Source organism: Camponotus floridanus, unplaced genomic scaffold (assembly GCF_003227725.1).
Source record: "Camponotus floridanus strain SB8 unplaced genomic scaffold, Cflo_v7.5 scaffold141, whole genome shotgun sequence".
Taxonomy (NCBI): domain Eukaryota; kingdom Metazoa; phylum Arthropoda; class Insecta; order Hymenoptera; family Formicidae; genus Camponotus; species Camponotus floridanus.
The window spans coordinates 340,944-358,433 of NW_020229261.1; the positions used below are offsets into that span (position 1 = coordinate 340,944).

General features: G+C 30.0%; 3 protein-coding genes across 5 annotated transcripts; 2 read left to right on the top strand and 1 right to left on the bottom strand.

Moving 5' to 3' along the window:
- Positions 1 to 3,865: 3,865 nt before the first annotated feature.
- Positions 3,866 to 6,274, top strand: LOC105250985 (EF-hand domain-containing family member B). Its single transcript, XM_011257444.1, has 7 exons — positions 3,866 to 3,981; positions 4,077 to 4,250; positions 4,581 to 4,806; positions 5,091 to 5,283; positions 5,564 to 5,641; positions 5,732 to 5,916; positions 6,089 to 6,274. Exons 1-7 carry the CDS (start codon positions 3,866 to 3,868, stop codon positions 6,272 to 6,274), a joined length of 1,158 nt encoding a protein of 385 aa, XP_011255746.1.
- Positions 6,275 to 6,648: 374 nt separating this feature from the next.
- On the bottom strand, positions 6,649 to 8,036 carry LOC105250981 (M-phase phosphoprotein 6). 2 transcript variants are annotated; one of them, XM_011257438.3, is made up of 4 exons: positions 7,811 to 8,036; positions 7,622 to 7,719; positions 6,931 to 7,267; positions 6,649 to 6,861 (listed from the first exon to the last, which is right to left on the bottom strand). In XM_011257438.3, exons 1-3 carry the CDS (start codon positions 7,856 to 7,858, stop codon positions 6,943 to 6,945), a joined length of 471 nt encoding a protein of 156 aa, XP_011255740.1. In that variant the 5' UTR covers positions 7,859 to 8,036; the 3' UTR covers positions 6,649 to 6,861; positions 6,931 to 6,942. The 2 variants fall into 2 exon arrangements, with proteins under 2 accessions (XP_011255740.1, XP_011255739.1); XM_011257437.2 differs by having other exon boundaries at positions 6,649 to 7,267.
- A 169-nt stretch (positions 8,037 to 8,205) lies between these two features.
- Positions 8,206 to 15,600, top strand: LOC105250982 (E3 ubiquitin-protein ligase Bre1). Of its 2 annotated transcripts, none has more exons than XM_011257440.3 (16): positions 8,206 to 8,407; positions 9,613 to 9,783; positions 10,007 to 10,193; positions 10,282 to 10,470; positions 10,762 to 10,883; positions 11,020 to 11,256; positions 11,348 to 11,473; positions 11,613 to 11,786; positions 11,870 to 12,127; positions 12,373 to 12,504; positions 12,754 to 13,025; positions 13,138 to 13,291; positions 13,539 to 13,652; positions 13,974 to 14,358; positions 14,716 to 14,810; positions 14,958 to 15,239. In XM_011257440.3, exons 2-16 carry the CDS (start codon positions 9,634 to 9,636, stop codon positions 15,237 to 15,239), a joined length of 2,877 nt encoding a protein of 958 aa, XP_011255742.1. In that variant the 5' UTR covers positions 8,206 to 8,407; positions 9,613 to 9,633. The 2 variants fall into 2 exon arrangements, with proteins under 2 accessions (XP_011255742.1, XP_011255741.1); XM_011257439.3 differs by having other exon boundaries at positions 8,207 to 8,407; positions 13,956 to 14,358; positions 14,958 to 15,600.
- Positions 15,601 to 17,490: the final 1,890 nt, after the last annotated feature.

The window sequence follows — 17,490 nt, forward strand, 5'->3', positions numbered from 1 at the left end:
ATATCTTCCGTGGTTTATTTTTACTCTCGCTTGTACAGTTTGGGAACTGCTGCTTTAAAGTGCAATACGACGACGCAACGAGCGTGAATTTCAAGCGTTCGTTGCCGTTTAGCGCTTCTCTCTTTACACGAGGTTGTAACTTAAAAATCCGTTTCCGCGCACAGCTGGACGCGATATCGAGTGTCGACCGAGATCTCGGGCTTTTCTCGTTACGCACATTTGTAGATTACGCACATGTACGATTTCAAGATTGTTCTCTTTTCTTGTAGTCTCTCGTTTAAGATTTGTATCTTGTGTAAAATTATTCCACGAGAGAAAGATTTGCATCTACTCTTCATTGAGAAAGTTTTTATCAAATAAAACGTTTTGCGTGTTCGTGCATCTCTCATACATTCCTTCACAAACGGAGAGATGCTGTGTGAAATGTATAAATAAATTTTGTTATATAAATCAATTTTATTGTATCAAGCTTACATAAATAATATCGAAAGTCGAACTGATTTTATATTAATTTATTTTTTAAATGTATTAATTTATATATTTTTAATTGATGTTATATTAAAAGAGATATTAAAAAAAGACAGAAAGAGATATATTTACATTAATAGATAAAGTAATAGAAATAATTTCATTCAGTTCAATTATTATTTTCAATTAATCTCACTGTATCATCACGACTGTGTTGGGGGAAATTTTTATCCAAGCTATTTGAATATATAACTTATTCGTATTATTTATTGAATTACTTATTCTAAGGGATAATGCGAGGAAAGTAGACAGAACGATGCCTTGTTTGCACTTGATAAATGAGCGGCGTTTTCTTCCGCGATGTTTCTTCGGCGATGTTTGCTCGTCATTTAATACCGACGACAACCTGACTCAAATATTTAGCACGTACAAGACGAACAACAAGACCGTCAGCCTATCACATTCTCTCTTCATAAAACTCTCAGAGACGCATGTTCCTCGTTAATGTAAAAAAAAATAAAATAGACGCGCCAGATAGATTAGCACACATTCTAAATTATCTAGGATCGGTAGCTGCACAACTTAATATCTAATATTTACTATCTCATTATCATTATCTATCAAGATATATTTATCATTCGATTCTGTAGAATATTTATTGTATAAATTTGCTATTATATAATATTTTCATTAATTTTTGCATGATAGCATTTATCGAAGTGATGTAATATATTTCTTATATATCATAGTGATAAAAAAATATTAAATTATTTAAAAAATATTAAAAAATTAATATTAAAAAATTATGAATATTTAAAATTATGAAAAATTATGAATTATGAATATTAAAAAAAAAAGAAATGAAGTATATACAAAAAAGATTCTTTGTGTTATCATCATCAACAAAGTAGTGCAATCTCCCTTTATCTTCCTTGTATCTCTTCTCGGTGGAACGATTAATTCCATCGTCGTGGCACTAATCATTCTCCAATCAATGGGTCGGGGAGCTTTAATTGCTTTTCCAGAACAATTATGGAATACCAGGCGGACGGAGGGGAAGCGTTCGACGCCAGGAAGGAAAGTCGCCGCATTGTGTGCCCTCGAGATTCGCATCGAGATTCCCCGACCACCCCCTTCCTCGAACACGATTCCAATCATTGAGGTATCGCGCAAATTGTCCGTAATCTTGGTAACGCGCGCTCTTTTCTCTGGAAATAACACGTCGCGAGTGCTCGCAACGAGCGCATCCGCACTCGTCTCACGGTAGTCTTATTCGCGATGGCGAATTGGTGCACGCCGCGCCTTTGGAGAAAACAAATCGTCACGGCCGATAGGTAGTTACCGTTCGTTACGACGTGATCGCATTAAACGCAATCAGGATTTAATCATATATTGTACGAGCGGATCAAGTAGGAAGAAGTACGGATGATCTTGTTTCTAAACGCTAATTCATAATGCATTCAGAATAGATAAGCCGATAACAGAGTCTTATACAACTCTTCCTTTCTCAGATACATTTATCATTGAGAAATTGAGGGGGAAGAGTGAATTAAAATTATAATAAATTTGTAAATTATAAATATAAAAAAATTTCTTAAAAGGACTCAGTCAGAGACTCATTTCGTATCTTTTGATAATCCGATGCAAATGCGCTTGCGATCATTAAAAATTAATTTTATCCGCGATCTTTCTTTTGTAAAATAAAAATGACATAAATTTTTCTCTTTCTCAGGGTATCGTTCGTTTTTTTTTTAATTACGATTTGCACAACTTTTTGGAATAATACTTTAAATCCCTTTTTTTTAACTGGCATATCGATTCGGTTTTGCATTGCATCGTAAACAAAATCGTGAGGCTGAAAATATTATCGGAACAATATCGGACATGAGTAAAAGCCCGCGATATTTTTTTCTGAAATCAATGTTGCCCGATGTACGTGAGAGATTTGCGATTCGACTTTTATCGAGTTTGATTTTATTTTCTCGACGCGGTCATCGGGTCACGATTTTCGATACGCCAACCATCCTGCGGCGTTTTTAAAGGGAAGAGCCGTTCAAGGCGAGCCACATGCTACCGCAATTAACGGTCCGGTATTTCATCTGAGAAACAAGACGAAACAAGCTATGTTATTGCATCATAGGTGGACGTGACAGCTGTAAGAATATATTAAATCTCGGAAAAGTGGTGCAACAAGCGCGAATTGCTTTCCCGGATAAAGGAGCAGCTGTTAATATAAATGTCATGTTGTGTACGAATTTTGTACGGCAATATATCTACATACATATAATAAGAATACTACTATGTGTTACGAATAATCTGGGTATTTATAAACATGATAATGATATTTAATGATATTTAAATTTTTGCCACGTCAATCTGCCAGCTATCCGTTACCAAATCTCGTTAAATTTCTATTCAAATTCAGCCGACATCGTCGAATATATACAAAACTTGTAAGCTTTTTTGGCAATAAAGGGATATAATTGATATCAAATCCGACAGAATTCTAATACAAATGTAACGAGATCTACGAGTTGATAGAACAAGTGACAGACATTTTATAAAATTTAAATATGTATGGATATATAATCGCGTTATTACATGGTGGCTATTAATATACATTAAAAAATATACATTCGCATATATATACCATACATATAAGCAGAAAGGGATATTAAATACCAGAAATTATTGAACTGCGCGTAACTCTCTATTTTACGTTATTACATAACGTCAACGGTGATAATTAATGCGGTAATTAATTGAATCACATGCTGCGTGCAATAAGACGCCGCTTTTTAAACGCTGTAAATCCATCTTGGAAAATTAACACGTACTTAAGACGTGGAAATAAAAAAAGCGAAGAACTAACCGAACAACTTCATTCGATATATCCTTCGTGTATAATGTTACGTCGTTGGGGCGCTATAAGTCGTATTCCGTTTCTGCAATTCCATTGCAAAACTGTTATACGGTATTTCGTTACGTGATATCGTGTGTAAGTGGTGAAAGATGTATCGACAATAGGGAGAGTCTCGTAGTATGATTATTCATAGGAATAATAGGATGCTCCTTGAAAATTTCGATAAAATATCGAGAATAATTTAAATGCCTTGGAGGAATCTTTTTTCAAAAATTTTAATCGAAATTTTGAAGATTGAAGATTAAAAATATCGACCAAAAGTTAAGAATTATTTTTAAAGTTGCGATAGAAAAACATTTTTGGATTTTGCCGAAAAGGACATAAGTATTTTATTAATTTAATATTTTATCTAATTCGGGAATTAATAAATAGTTCTTCCAAAGCGTAAAATTTGAAACGTCGAGGTCACCTTTCTATCTAATTCTTAATATAAAAATTGTAATTAACTAACATTAATTACATTTTTTATAAAAGATGAAACAAATAGCTGAAATTGAGGAAAACGCGATGAAAGTGCGAGAGGATATTACGCGTTCTTGGTACCGAAAATCGCATAATCGTTACGAGCCATCGGAACAAATTACAAGAAAGTAAGTAATACATATACGTGACGTAAGAGTATAAGCAATTTATAGCTATTTAAGCAAATTCGATGAAATTGTCTTTATATAAAATTTGTACACAGTTATAAAAAGCCTTTCGATAAGTCTGACAGATTTGGTAAATCCACGAAAAGTCAGAAATTAGAATCACATATCAGAAGAATTTTTACATGGATTAATAACGAGCCAATTACATTAGTCGATCATCGACAAGCAGATTTCACGAAACGCACTAGATCATTTGTCGGACGAATCAAGTAATCTTGAATCTCAGAGTATTATATCTGTATGTTTTATAGTGACATGTACGAATTAAAAAAAACCGCATCAACTTCTTACATAACAAATTCGCTCATATGAATAAATAAATAAAAAAATGTTTCCAATCCTTTTAAAGTCCCTTTAAAACGAGAATATTTTTAATTAGCTATTTTTACGGATTTATACATTTCTATCAATTTATAAAATAATGTTGTCAGGTGATAAAGATATAATTAACGGTTTACTTTTTCATGTAATAAATGAATAACTAATGATAGAACTAATGATAGAAATGGCAAAAAATAACAAACAACTTGTAATTCAAGAGATCCGAAAACATCGCATCTTTATGCAGATATTGTGCATGGTAAGAAAAGCGTCAAAGATAAGTTCGATGCTTCGGACTCTTTACGCGATACCGATTTAAACGAGCAGACTCTTTTCTGGTGGCAATGTCTACGCGATTTAAGTAATTTCCGTAAAAAGCTCAAGAAACGCGTTCCGGAAGTACCATTCTTGGATATAGAGGACGAACTTTCTCATCTAGATCAAGTATATCGACATATTTCGCGATTTATATATCCATAATATTTCTATATATATGTTTTTAATTTCTATATATGTTTTTATTCTATATATTTTATTTATATTATAATTTTATACATAAATTCTGTAATTAATCTGAATTCTTTTCGTAACGATAAATTGAGTTTTAAATTTCCGCATAAGAATAACCAAAAGATGTTATTAATCGTTAAGTTAATCAATCATACACAAAAATTAAAGTCGTATTTTAACAAATTATGTAAAATACAAATTATGAAATTATGATTCAGAATTATGGCGGAGTTCTACCCGAAAATGAGGTTTTCTCGATCTTCGAGAAGTTTCACATATCTCCGAACAAGGAATTTCTCTCTCCGTTGATGGATACGTTGCTGTTACGCAAAGACGGAAATATTAATTACAGAAAATTGCTTAATCTCTTAAATTGGAGATGCAATTTGCCAGTTCTGCCAAAGATGAAACGTGAATAAATTACGATAACTTTAGTATCTCTAAATTTTTCTCATACACATATACTTTTTATAAAAGGTCGACCAATTAGGAAAGTTAGAAAAACAAATTAAATTAAAAAATTAAAATATGATATTAAAATTAATATTGTTTAAAATTGTTATTAATTATTATATAAATTTTTGTGTAATATTAATAACAATTTTAAATAATTTTAAATAATTTTTAATTCATATTTTAGTTTTTTAATTTAACTTGCAACGACGATGATATCCAAAAAATATTATTTTAGAAGCATCGTTGGCGAATTCAGATTATGTTAGCACATACGGTGATAGCATAGGAAATGTTCAAACAATTGATAGCGCAAGTAAGTTATATTCTCTTTAATATTCTCACATCTTAAAATTAACTTAATAAGAATTTCAAGATAAATAAATACTTGAAATATAAACTTTAGAAAATATTATAGAAATTCGCGCAGCAGGACTTCCATCCACAAGATCGGATTTTTCAATGACAATGTTACCACGTGCAGGTATATATCCAGATAAAGAGAATTTAGGCGATCAAACTTCCGTTCATTGCTTGATATCGCCCAGCATTTTCACGAGATACGGCTTGACACATATAGATCTTTTTAAGGTAGATTGCTTATACGTCGCAGAAAGTTAATAGCATATTATCATATCGATATATATTTATCGATATATATATTTTTAGTTTTAATTAAACATAAATAGTATTATATATAGAAGTTATAATCGAAGCAAAAAAATTTCCTTACGAGAAAAGTTTCTGTTAATTTTTTACACAGATTCGCGACAAGGAAGAAATGCGGGAAATATTCGAGAACGTTGGTTTCGAGTTCCCGGAGAATAGTTTCGATGCGTTTTGGCAAGAAGGACAACGAAAGGATTGCAGTGATGGTGTATGTGTGGAAACATTTCGGAAACTGCTCACCGCGTCAGATTTCGTAACGAAGAAAACTATATGTGAATAAAAATATACAAGCTCTGTCTTGAACGTTACATGAAAAATTTTTATGAATAAGAAAAATATATGCATATATATATGTCATATATTCCAAACGTGACAAATAATATTTCATGCGATTTCCTTCTAGCAACATATATATAAAAATTTAAGGTGGCATTAACTAATTATACATATATATATACATATATATATATATATATATATATATATATATACACATACATATATATTTAATATTTATATATTACATATACTAATATTTATATATTCTAATATATTATATATTATATTTATATATTATATATATTTATATATTAATATTATATTTTTACATAATATTAATATAATATTATGTGAAAATATAAAATTTGTACATGATGTCAACTTCAATATGATATAAAAACTCAAAATTATTAGTTTATGATGTCAAATTTATGTGTGCTAGTGTGTCAACTCCAATATTATGTAAAACTTCGAAGTGATATCATAAACAGCTTATGATGTCAAATTTACATGCTAGTGTAGCAACTTGTCTTGTCTATTTTTGTCATTGTACAAAATATTTTATTAGTACACGTACTATTATAATACCTATAATAATACCTATAATAATAATACCTATAATACCTATAATAATAAGCAACTAATATAATTATTTACCAAATTACAGATCTAGTCCACTGGTTTTAGAAATTTTGGTCTTTTCTCCATTGGTTCTTCTTTACAATCCGTCTTACTATGTTGCGATTTTCTACTAGTTTTGTATTGCGTTTTCTTTCTCTGCATAACGTCAAACTTTGTTCGCATTTTTTTCCATTGAACAGCCATTTGCTCGTCTGATACATCAACTTCTTGTTTAACCTCTTCTTGGCCTCGCTTTGCATTTTCTTTTGCTTCCATTAACTTCTCTATTGTTGGATTCATTCCTTGAAAACTTAACCTACCTTCGATAAGTTCTTCGCAGAAAACATAGCTCGGTTCCATAAAGAATTTTCCACTTAAACATAAAATATTACAATTGTTAGCAACAACACTGTCAATAAAATATTTTGATCTTAATAACACATTTTAAAAGAGCCACTTTAAATAATTTGTAAATTGTAACAAAATTTTTATGACAAAATTCTATTTATAATCTTATGTATCATATGATACAAAAATACTTCTAAAACAACACATATATATTAAATAATAAGTAAAATTATAGATTTTTATTTCAAATTTGATTGCAAATAATAAATCGTGTAAAGTGAAACTTACAACATTTTAAGATTCGTTTATTTGCATTATTAATCTAGATAAATAGATATAATATTGTGAATTTGTGTGAAATAATGGAAAGTATACCTACGATGCTTCTTTCATATGTAATGTGTGCTTTCCAAAGTACTCCTCTCCTTCTTCTTGAAATTGCTGTTTCTCCACTTTGTCCTTCGTCCGTTTCATGAACTGTTTCACAAACAAACTCGTGTATCATCGTACAATAATACTTTATCTTGTACAACTTCATTTCATCAATATCTTTTCTTTAACAACTTACCTTCATCTCCAATATACTTTTCGACAAAGCTAACCTCTTCGAATCCATACTTAATTTTTATAGATGTGAACAAAATAAACTAATTAATACTCCCCGAGATAGTAAAAACCTTAACGATGATAATGAACGATGAAAAATATCAAATACATCCGCGTGTCAATAAATAATACGAAACTGTAGGCAGGGTAAACAAGATCGACCACCGACCACCTGACTCGACCACGCCATCATGCTTCGATCGCAGCGCCCTTTCGCGGGCGAACTACAAAAGTCGATAAGCGATTCCCACTTTACCGACCGTCGTAAGTATCGAGCGAGCCGTATATCGCGTTTCCACCGGATGAGAGTACCGTTTTTCGCGCACACTCGACCTTCTACTTTCGTGCGATGGTGATTTCCGTTAGGCAAGTTCACAAACTGGCGGTTCCCGTCCCCGTTTACGACCCTCGTCCACGAGATCGCGGAAGATGCGGAGATTGAACGCGGCGAACGATCTGGCACGTAAGGCGCGGTACATCGGGGAATGACATAGCGGCGAAGAAGCGTGTCGAATGCTGCAGAAGGTGGACGTTGAAGCTTGAAATCACACGTACCGAGGTATATTTGCAAGTAAGCGCGCGCGCGCGCGCGCACTCGCGATCAATAACAACAGAATTGCCGTTTCAGATCGGAGTAATTTGGGAGATCGTACGTCTTCGTGGCGTACGATAATTATCTACGTCTGATCCCTCTATTTTGAACACAACTTCCTCTTCATCATAGTTTACCAACCATCATAATTAATAAATCGTAAAAAAGAGGTTAAAAAAATAGATGTCACGTTAGATTACTGTCCCTCCCTTTCACCTTTATTAATCTAAAATTATATTTATTTCTTGCTTATATATATGAGATCGTATATTTGAAGATTTGTCACGTTACATCGAATATTGATAACTCATATTTAATGTTTACATGGATTTTTTTTGATGTAGATTATATTTAACCTCTCAAACTCTAAGTTCTGAACATATATGTTTATAAATATCTGCATAATAGAATAGCATATGTTAACACTCAAGATTAAAATCTTTAATTTTTAGATAGCATTCTGTATATTCAAGAGATTCAAGAAATTAAATGATACAAACTCGGGGTGTCCTTTCCTAAAAAAATATGGATAATCCGGAACTTTTAAAAATTTCTTTTATTCCTGGAAAAATCAAGATATTCTCTAAAATTTTATTAAGAAACAAAGAATTCTTTTAAAAATTCTCTCTAAATAAATCTCTTATATTGCAATCTGCCCCATTATATCAAAATATGAATTGTATATTTAAAATATAAGCATATCTATCTTTTTTTATACGTTCAAAGTCTTAACAAGATATGCAGTACATATTTCTTATTATAATTTTTAATATCAGAAACTAAAAATATGGAAAAGATTTATTTTATGAAAGCTATTCAATTTTTTTTAAATATATTTGCAAATCTAATACTTGAAACTTAATTGGCTCTATTTTTTTTTGTACAAGATGAAAAGCATTTAGAAAATGCATATAATAACAATGATACAAGAACTTAATTTAAAGAAGAAAATTGATAACAATGATACAAGAACTTAATTTAAAGAAGAAAATTGTACTAGAAAAATCTTTAAATTACTCTTTCTACCTGAAACTTTGAACAAAATGAAAAACATAGGGATACTTTTTACAAGATTTGAAACAGTCTATAAATTGTACCGAAAAAAGAAAAAATATGTTTTCTTGTTTAATATTCTAAATGAATGAATAACTTATTGCTTTATCACTATTTAGAGATATTATCTGAGTGCAAAGATGTCGAAACGATCAGCAGACAGCGGGGACATCAGTTCCCAACCAGCTATCAAAAAGGTGCAATTTGAACCAATTCTGATTGGACCTATATCCACTCTTGAAGAGATGGATATGAAGGTTCTGCAGTTTCAGAATAAGAAGCTTGCACAGGTATAAAAACACCTCTTGCATTATTTTCATTACAATTAAAACAAATAATTTATAATTATAAATAGAAGAGAATTAAAATAAGAAATAGAATAAGAAATTAAGCAGTATGTAACAAAAAAGTAGAATATATAATACACACACACATACACTCTTTTACAAATATAAATTACATATAAAATGTTATATATGATTTGTATATATCTCTAAAATTTATTCATCTCAGAGATTGGAACAAAGACACAGAATGGAAGCTGAGTTAAGACAGCGTATTGAACAATTAGAAAAACGTCAAATGCAGGACGATGCAGTACTTAATGTAGTTAATCGATATTGGAATCAGCTTAACGAAGACATACGTGTACTACTGCAGAGATTTGATGCTGAAACTGCTGACGAATCTGAAAACAAAAGTAAGAAGACTTTAAGAGAGATGTAATATAATAGCAAAATTCTTCAGAAAAATTCTTTTAACAAAAGAGTTCCTTTTTTTTATTACAGATGAGAGTGAGGCTACGACGTCATTTCTCATGCAACTATCTTCCTGGGATAAAGAAGAGTTAGATGAAAAGTTAGCAAATCGTGTTCAAGTATCAAAACGAGCAGTGTCGAAAGTTGTACAGGCATTTGATCGTTTGTCTCAAAGAAATGAAAAGATTACTCTTGCACTCAAAGGAGAGTTTGATGGTGGTAAGTATATTGAAGTAACTTATGTAGTACAGTATATTGAAAGAATTTCTTTCTATTACATCTCAATACAGCTTTTGAGCAACTTGAACTAGATGCTTGCAGTTTATTTTAAATAACTTTTGTAGTAATCTTCTTGTGAAATTTTCTGAAATTCTGAAAAAACTTTATTAGATGTATTATATATAATTATTGCAAAGAAATTATATAATTACATGATTATATGATAATTATTGCAAAGAAATTATATAATTACATGATTATATGATTAATATATGAAATATTATTATACAGAAGAGGCACCAAATATTGACGAAGTTGTACGTCGCGCTAATGCAGAAATTCAAATGGAAAATAGAAATTTACAAGTGTTAAATCTACAATTACATGAAAAACATCACACTAGTTCATTGAAGGTAATTGATTTCTGTTTTATTTATATCAAACTTTCTGATTTTTATTATATTGATTGTATTAACAGCTATAGGTCGTTAAATTTTAATTCAATAGAGGAAAAAGCACATTCTTTTATATAAATATATTTATTCATAGATGTCACGATTGCAAGATACTATAATGGGAAAAGATACTCTTGTAGCAGAATTACGGAATCAAGTGGATGATTTGCAATATGAATTGAACAAAGTGCGGGCAAGGAACGATAAATTAGAACATCATCTTGGTGAAGCGATTGAAAAGTTGAAAGCATTTCAGCAAATTCACGGTACAGACGAAAAGGGCAGCAACAAACCGAACACTTTGGTTGCTTCTAGCGTTTCACAGACTAAAGTAAAAAATCTCTTCTTCCTATGTAAAAAATTATATATATAAGTTAATTTTATACGGAATTAATTTCTCTATATGTATTTTACATTTATAGCTGGAAGACTTACAAAGAGAGCTTGAAGAGACACGTGAATTAGCTAACAACAGACTGCAGGAATTGGATAAATTACATCAGCAACATCGCGACACCTTGAAAGAAGTAGAAAAATTGAAAATGGATGTAAGTAAATTTTATCCTAAATTGTATTTATAAATCACTTTAATATAACTTTATGTTATGTTAGCTTCGTCAGTTATTTCAGTTATTTACAATAAATAGAAATAGAAGTAACATAGAATTTGTATGTTAAATGTTTCAGATAAGACAGCTTCCCGAATCGGTAATTGTGGAAACAACAGAGTACAAATGTTTGCAATCGCAGTTTTCTGTATTATATAATGAATCCATGCAATTAAAAACACAATTAGATGATGCTCGCCAACAATTGCAGTCGAGCAAGAATGCACATTTGCGTCATATTGAGATGATGGAGGTAAATACTTTGGATATTTAAAGTCTGTTTATGAGGATAAAAATCAAGATTTAATATTTATCAAAACGATATTCTTTATATAGAGTGAAGAATTAATGGCTCAAAAAAAATTGCGCGGAGAATGTATACAACTCGAAGATGTCTTGGCGCAATTACGCAAAGAGTACGAGATGCTTCGCATCGAGTTTGAACAGAATCTAGCAGCTAATGAACAAACAGGTCCGATCAATCGAGAAATGCGACATTTAATTACCTCTCTTCAGAATCACAATCAGCAATTGAAGGGAGAAGTGCATCGTTATAAACGAAAGTATAAGGAAGCTTCTACTGAAATACCTCGGGTACACATATGTATATAATCATATAGAGCATAAGTTTTTAATTAACTTTTGAACATTTTTTAGTATTTTAGTATTTTATTTATATTACATGTGATTGTTAATTTTAATTTTATCTAAATAAAATTGTGTACAATTAATTTCAGTTCTTTAGATTAAAAATTTATATAATGAAAAAGATTTTACATATGATAGAGAATTAATGCATAAAATAATTAAATAATTATATTTTTATTAAATATTTCTAGTTAAAAAGAGAAGTAGAAGAATTGACAGCAAAATTAGGCCAACAAACATCTCAAGAAAACAAGGAAGGAAATAATTCAGATGGCAGTGGAAAAGAGGAGGATGCATCAAACTCCTTGCCAGGTTCTACACAGGTATAATAATATATATATTTGAAAAAAAATTATATAATTTTTTAAAACATGTTCTGTTATATAAAATATGTTTTAAAATGTAGTTGTTTTTTTTTTTACGCATTTTATTGTTTGTATGTATGTAATAAAATTCTGAAAGGTCATCCAGAAATATTACAATTAATATATTGAACTATTCAACTATTTTATACGACTATGATTGCATTTACTGCTTACTATTATTTTTATATTTTTTTTAATAACAAATAGATAAAAGAAGAAAGTAGTGTTACCATAAAGAGAGAATCTGGTGCTGACGAAGAGGTGGAAACTATCGAAGTGGGAGAGAATGAGGGTAACAAAGGAACACCAGATTCTCTAACGTTAACTTCGCCAACCTTAAAAAAGGAAAAAGACATTAAACGTGAAAAGGATATCAAAAAAGAATCTGTGAAAACCGAGCACCGCGATCCTGCGCATCGCACCAAAGACGGAAAGATGGTGGAATCCGAGATTGTGAGGGACTTAAAGGCACAACTCAAGTACGTTCATAGACATTTAACATTTTAAAATAAAATACAAATATTTTTATTGTCAGATAATATATAATTTCTATATAAGAAGAAATAAAAAAAAATAAATATCCGATTACAGAAAGGCAGTGAATGAAATGAAAGAGATGAAACTTCTCTTAGACATGTATAAAGGTGTTGGAAAAGAGCAACGAGACAAAGTACAATTAATGGCTGCAGAACGCAAGACAAGAGCAGAGTTGGAGGATTTACGACAGCAAGTTAAAAAAATTCAAGTATGTTGTAGCAATTACGACATTTTGATATATATATATGATATAACAAAATAACGTGATAGATATAATAAATAAAATAAATATGAAATTACTATGATCAGTCGATATTTTTGATCAAGAAAAACTCAAATATTAAAATATTTTACTATATAATATTGTTATCGGTTATCGCATAGATACCTGTATTCGTACTTTGTTTTATTTCTAAATAATAATATAATAATCAATTGTACTATTGTTTTTGCAGGAAAGTAAACGCGAGGAACGTAAAAAGTTAGCCGATGAAGACGCGCAAATAAAAATTAAAAAGTTGGAGGAACAAGCGTACAATTTGCAACGTCAAGTTGCTGGTCAAAAACAGGTAGATCACTCTTCATAAATTTGCTATAGTTTTCTTATAGCTTTTGATTCTATTTGTCAATATTTAAACAAATTAATATATATAAAACGATTAGAGCGAACCTTATGTATTATCTTAATTAATTATAGAGGTAAAATTAATTGCAAAATATTTGACTTGAGAATTATCTTGTTTTTATTGTACTTTAATAATCTTTGTCGTGTGAAAGCTTTTATATCATCTTAGAAGCTCTTCTATTAGACCGTAGGGGATATAATTTAAGTTACTCTGATGTTAAATGAACGGAGATGTAACGCTGAACAGAATTGTGTATGGCTGCAGGAAGAGGAAGCACTTCTGAATGAGATGGAAGTGACTGGACAAGCGTTTGAGGACATGCAAGAGCAGAATTCGAGATTGATACAGCAGTTGCGTGAGAAGGACGATGCAAATTTCAAACTTATGACAGAACGGATTAAGAGTAATCAACTGCATAAGCTCGCAAGAGAAGAAAAGGATGTGCTAAAGGAGCAAGTATCCACACTGACAACGCAAGTGGAAGCAGCAAACGTCGTCGTACGAAAGTTAGAAGAAAAAGAACGTCTCTTACAAAACTCTCTCGCCACGGTGGAGAAGGAATTAGCTGTAAGACAGCAGGCGATGGAAATGCACAAACGAAAAGCAATAGAGAGCGCACAATCGGCTGCCGATCTAAAACTCCATCTTGGTAAGACTTTACGCAAACTTTTATAATTGTATAGAAATCCAAAGTATTTATACTATTTAGTGGACATCTTCTATCTTATCTATATCATTCTTGTTAAATAAATTAAAAAAATAGACAAAGATAAATACTATTTAAGCTCGTTTATCATATTGAATTATTTATAGCTAAATTAAAATAAAAGCACAATTAATTTATTACGATATATTTTATGTAAGAAACAATTTTATATTATTTTTCTTGTTTCTAATATTAATTCAATATATGATTGCAATATGAAATCAGGAATATTAAAAAAGACTGAATAATTCTTATATCTTACTCCCAACAAAAAATGATGTAACACTCTTATTGTTATAGAAAAATATCATTCTCAAATGAAGGAGGCGCAACAGGTTGTAGCAGAGAAAACAAGCTCTTTGGAAGCTGAAGCATATAAAACTAAAAGATTACAGGTATACTTTATGATTTAAAATATTATATTCTATAATAGAAAGAGCTTTATTTTTTTCTTGTATATTTTGAATTATTTTTGTGTATACATATATTCTTACGCAAATTATTAATATTATATATGTATATAAATTGCAATAATATTGCAGGAAGAAATAGCGCAACTTAGACGCAAGGTCGAGCGTATGAAGAAGATTGAACTCGCCGAAACATTGGATGAAGTTATGGCAGAGGAATTGCGGGAATATAAGGAGACATTAACTTGTCCGTCTTGCAAAGTGAAGCGCAAGGACGCTGTACTCACCAAGTGCTTCCATGTATTTTGCTGGGATTGTTTGCGCACACGTTACGAGACGCGACAACGGAAATGTCCGAAATGTAACTGCGCTTTTGGCGCCAACGACTATCATCGACTGTACCTGTCCACATGAAGAAGAAGGTGCTGATTCGCTAAAAAGATACGCCACCGCGACGTAGAGTAACGTTTTGTAATGTGTTACGTACACATATTTTTGTTTCTTTTTTTATATTGTAATCTTTTATTTATTACTCTGACTTTTTTATGAAACACGGCGCGATTGTACCCGCATGCGTTGATACGCGATGATAAATCAAGAATTTTAGTAAGTTCTTATGAAGATCAATACGCATGAAAAAAAAAGAATAAGTTGTAGAAACTTAAGCGAATAACAATCAAGAATTTTTTAGAACAAGCGATTTGCTTATCGTTTAAATTTATTGGTTGTTTTTTTTTTATGCGTTGCAGTCTTTATTTTGCCAACTGACATAAGATGAACTCTATTTAGTGTTATAAATTTCCGCGAAATTATTTCATTGATCAGTCGAGAAAAGATTTTTGTCTCTTTTATTGTTAAATTGATCAATCAAATGTTTTAATGCTAAATAGAGTGCATTCTTAAAAATATAAAAAGAGAGTAAAATGTGTCTATATGTATGCGTGTATGAATGTAAAAGAGAGAAACAATTATATAGGTTGCATTTTTAGTCGCTCAATGCGAATATATAAGATGAAAAGCTTTTAATTTTTTATAAGGCGTATAAAGATTTGTACTCGATTTATTATTTTGATCTCGTTTTTAAAGTAAACCTGCACGAAGATTAAACATTAACGGTTCCCAAAGTGATTATTATTCCTCGAAATGATATTTCCTGTCTCGAAGAATGTCTTTTTATAGGCAAAAAATAGAACATTCTTAGATGAAATTTATGAAAAGATGATCAAAAATTTGGGAATCACTAATCTAAATCAACAAATCACATTAGGCTGAAACAACTGTATTGACTGAATCTGATTGACTTCTTCAGTCAATCAGATTCGATTGTTGTTTAAAGTTGAATCTATCGGACGTGAATAATATTCGATTATATTCATACATTCTGGAGGATAGGAATCACATAATCGCTTCTATTTTTATTATTTTCGAATTGAAAACTTGCATTGAGATGTATGTCTCGAAGATATAATTTAATTCATTTTCGATTACATTTCGGAACCAATTGACAATTTGTACGATAATCATTAAAGCTTATAAATATTTATTTAATTTTAATCGGTATGGTTCACGCAAAAATTTGCTTTGTCTATTGCTTATAATATACGAGACAGGCAAACTGATGTATAAACAGTAATGTCCTGTACAAGATTACTCGATATTATACAATAATAAAATAAATTTTGTTGTTAATGAATATTTTAATGGTTTTCATCGAAAATTGCTTATTAGAATTGGAACCGAATGAAATCAGTAAAATAAAATATAAGATATTAAATTTATATATTTTATTTAAGAATTGTGTAATAACACAATTCTATATATTTTTAAAAGTAAAAAAATTGATGAAACATAGTAAGAGAAAAAATATATATATATATATATATATATATATATATATATCTATATATAAATCTCAAATTAAAAAATATATTAATTTAATTGCAAAGAATGTCAATGTTATAGCAATCATTGTTTCAACATAATAAACTGTATTCATTACTAAATCGAAGTAACTCATATTTTATTCTCCGCTAACAATTCATACCTTAACAATTCATATCCTGTTCATTAAATAGTTCAACATTTGATTATTATATTACTCGTTATGCATCGTACTATTAAAAATTTTCAGATATTTTCACTATAATTTTAAGATACTAATTATAAATGCAACTATCCTGTATATATATATTCACATCTTTCATATAAAAAGATAAAAGAACATGTGAGTAATTTTGAAAAGTCATCAGTGGTAACTTTATGTAACGGAAAACAATCTATTTTATAAATTTTTATTTCACTCAATCACGTGTTTAAAACTGTTTTTCTAGTTTTGGTGAATTCTAACTATGTCGTAATGCAAATATAAATTAGTAAGTATAATACGAAAAGTAGCACATGTGTATACATATATGTCATGAATGATTAATGAGGTTTTTTGCAGAAAAATTTATTCTTTCAATTTTTTATATATAAAATTATGTATTAAAAATTAAATTAATATATTTATTTTGACATTTCGAACAAAATAAGCTTTATAACTATTTATTTTAATGTTTTAAGTCGTTTGAAATTAATTAAAAAAATAAGTAATATATTTTGAAACAATGCATGTATAAAATTTTATATATATGTATATATATAAATATATATATATATATATTTA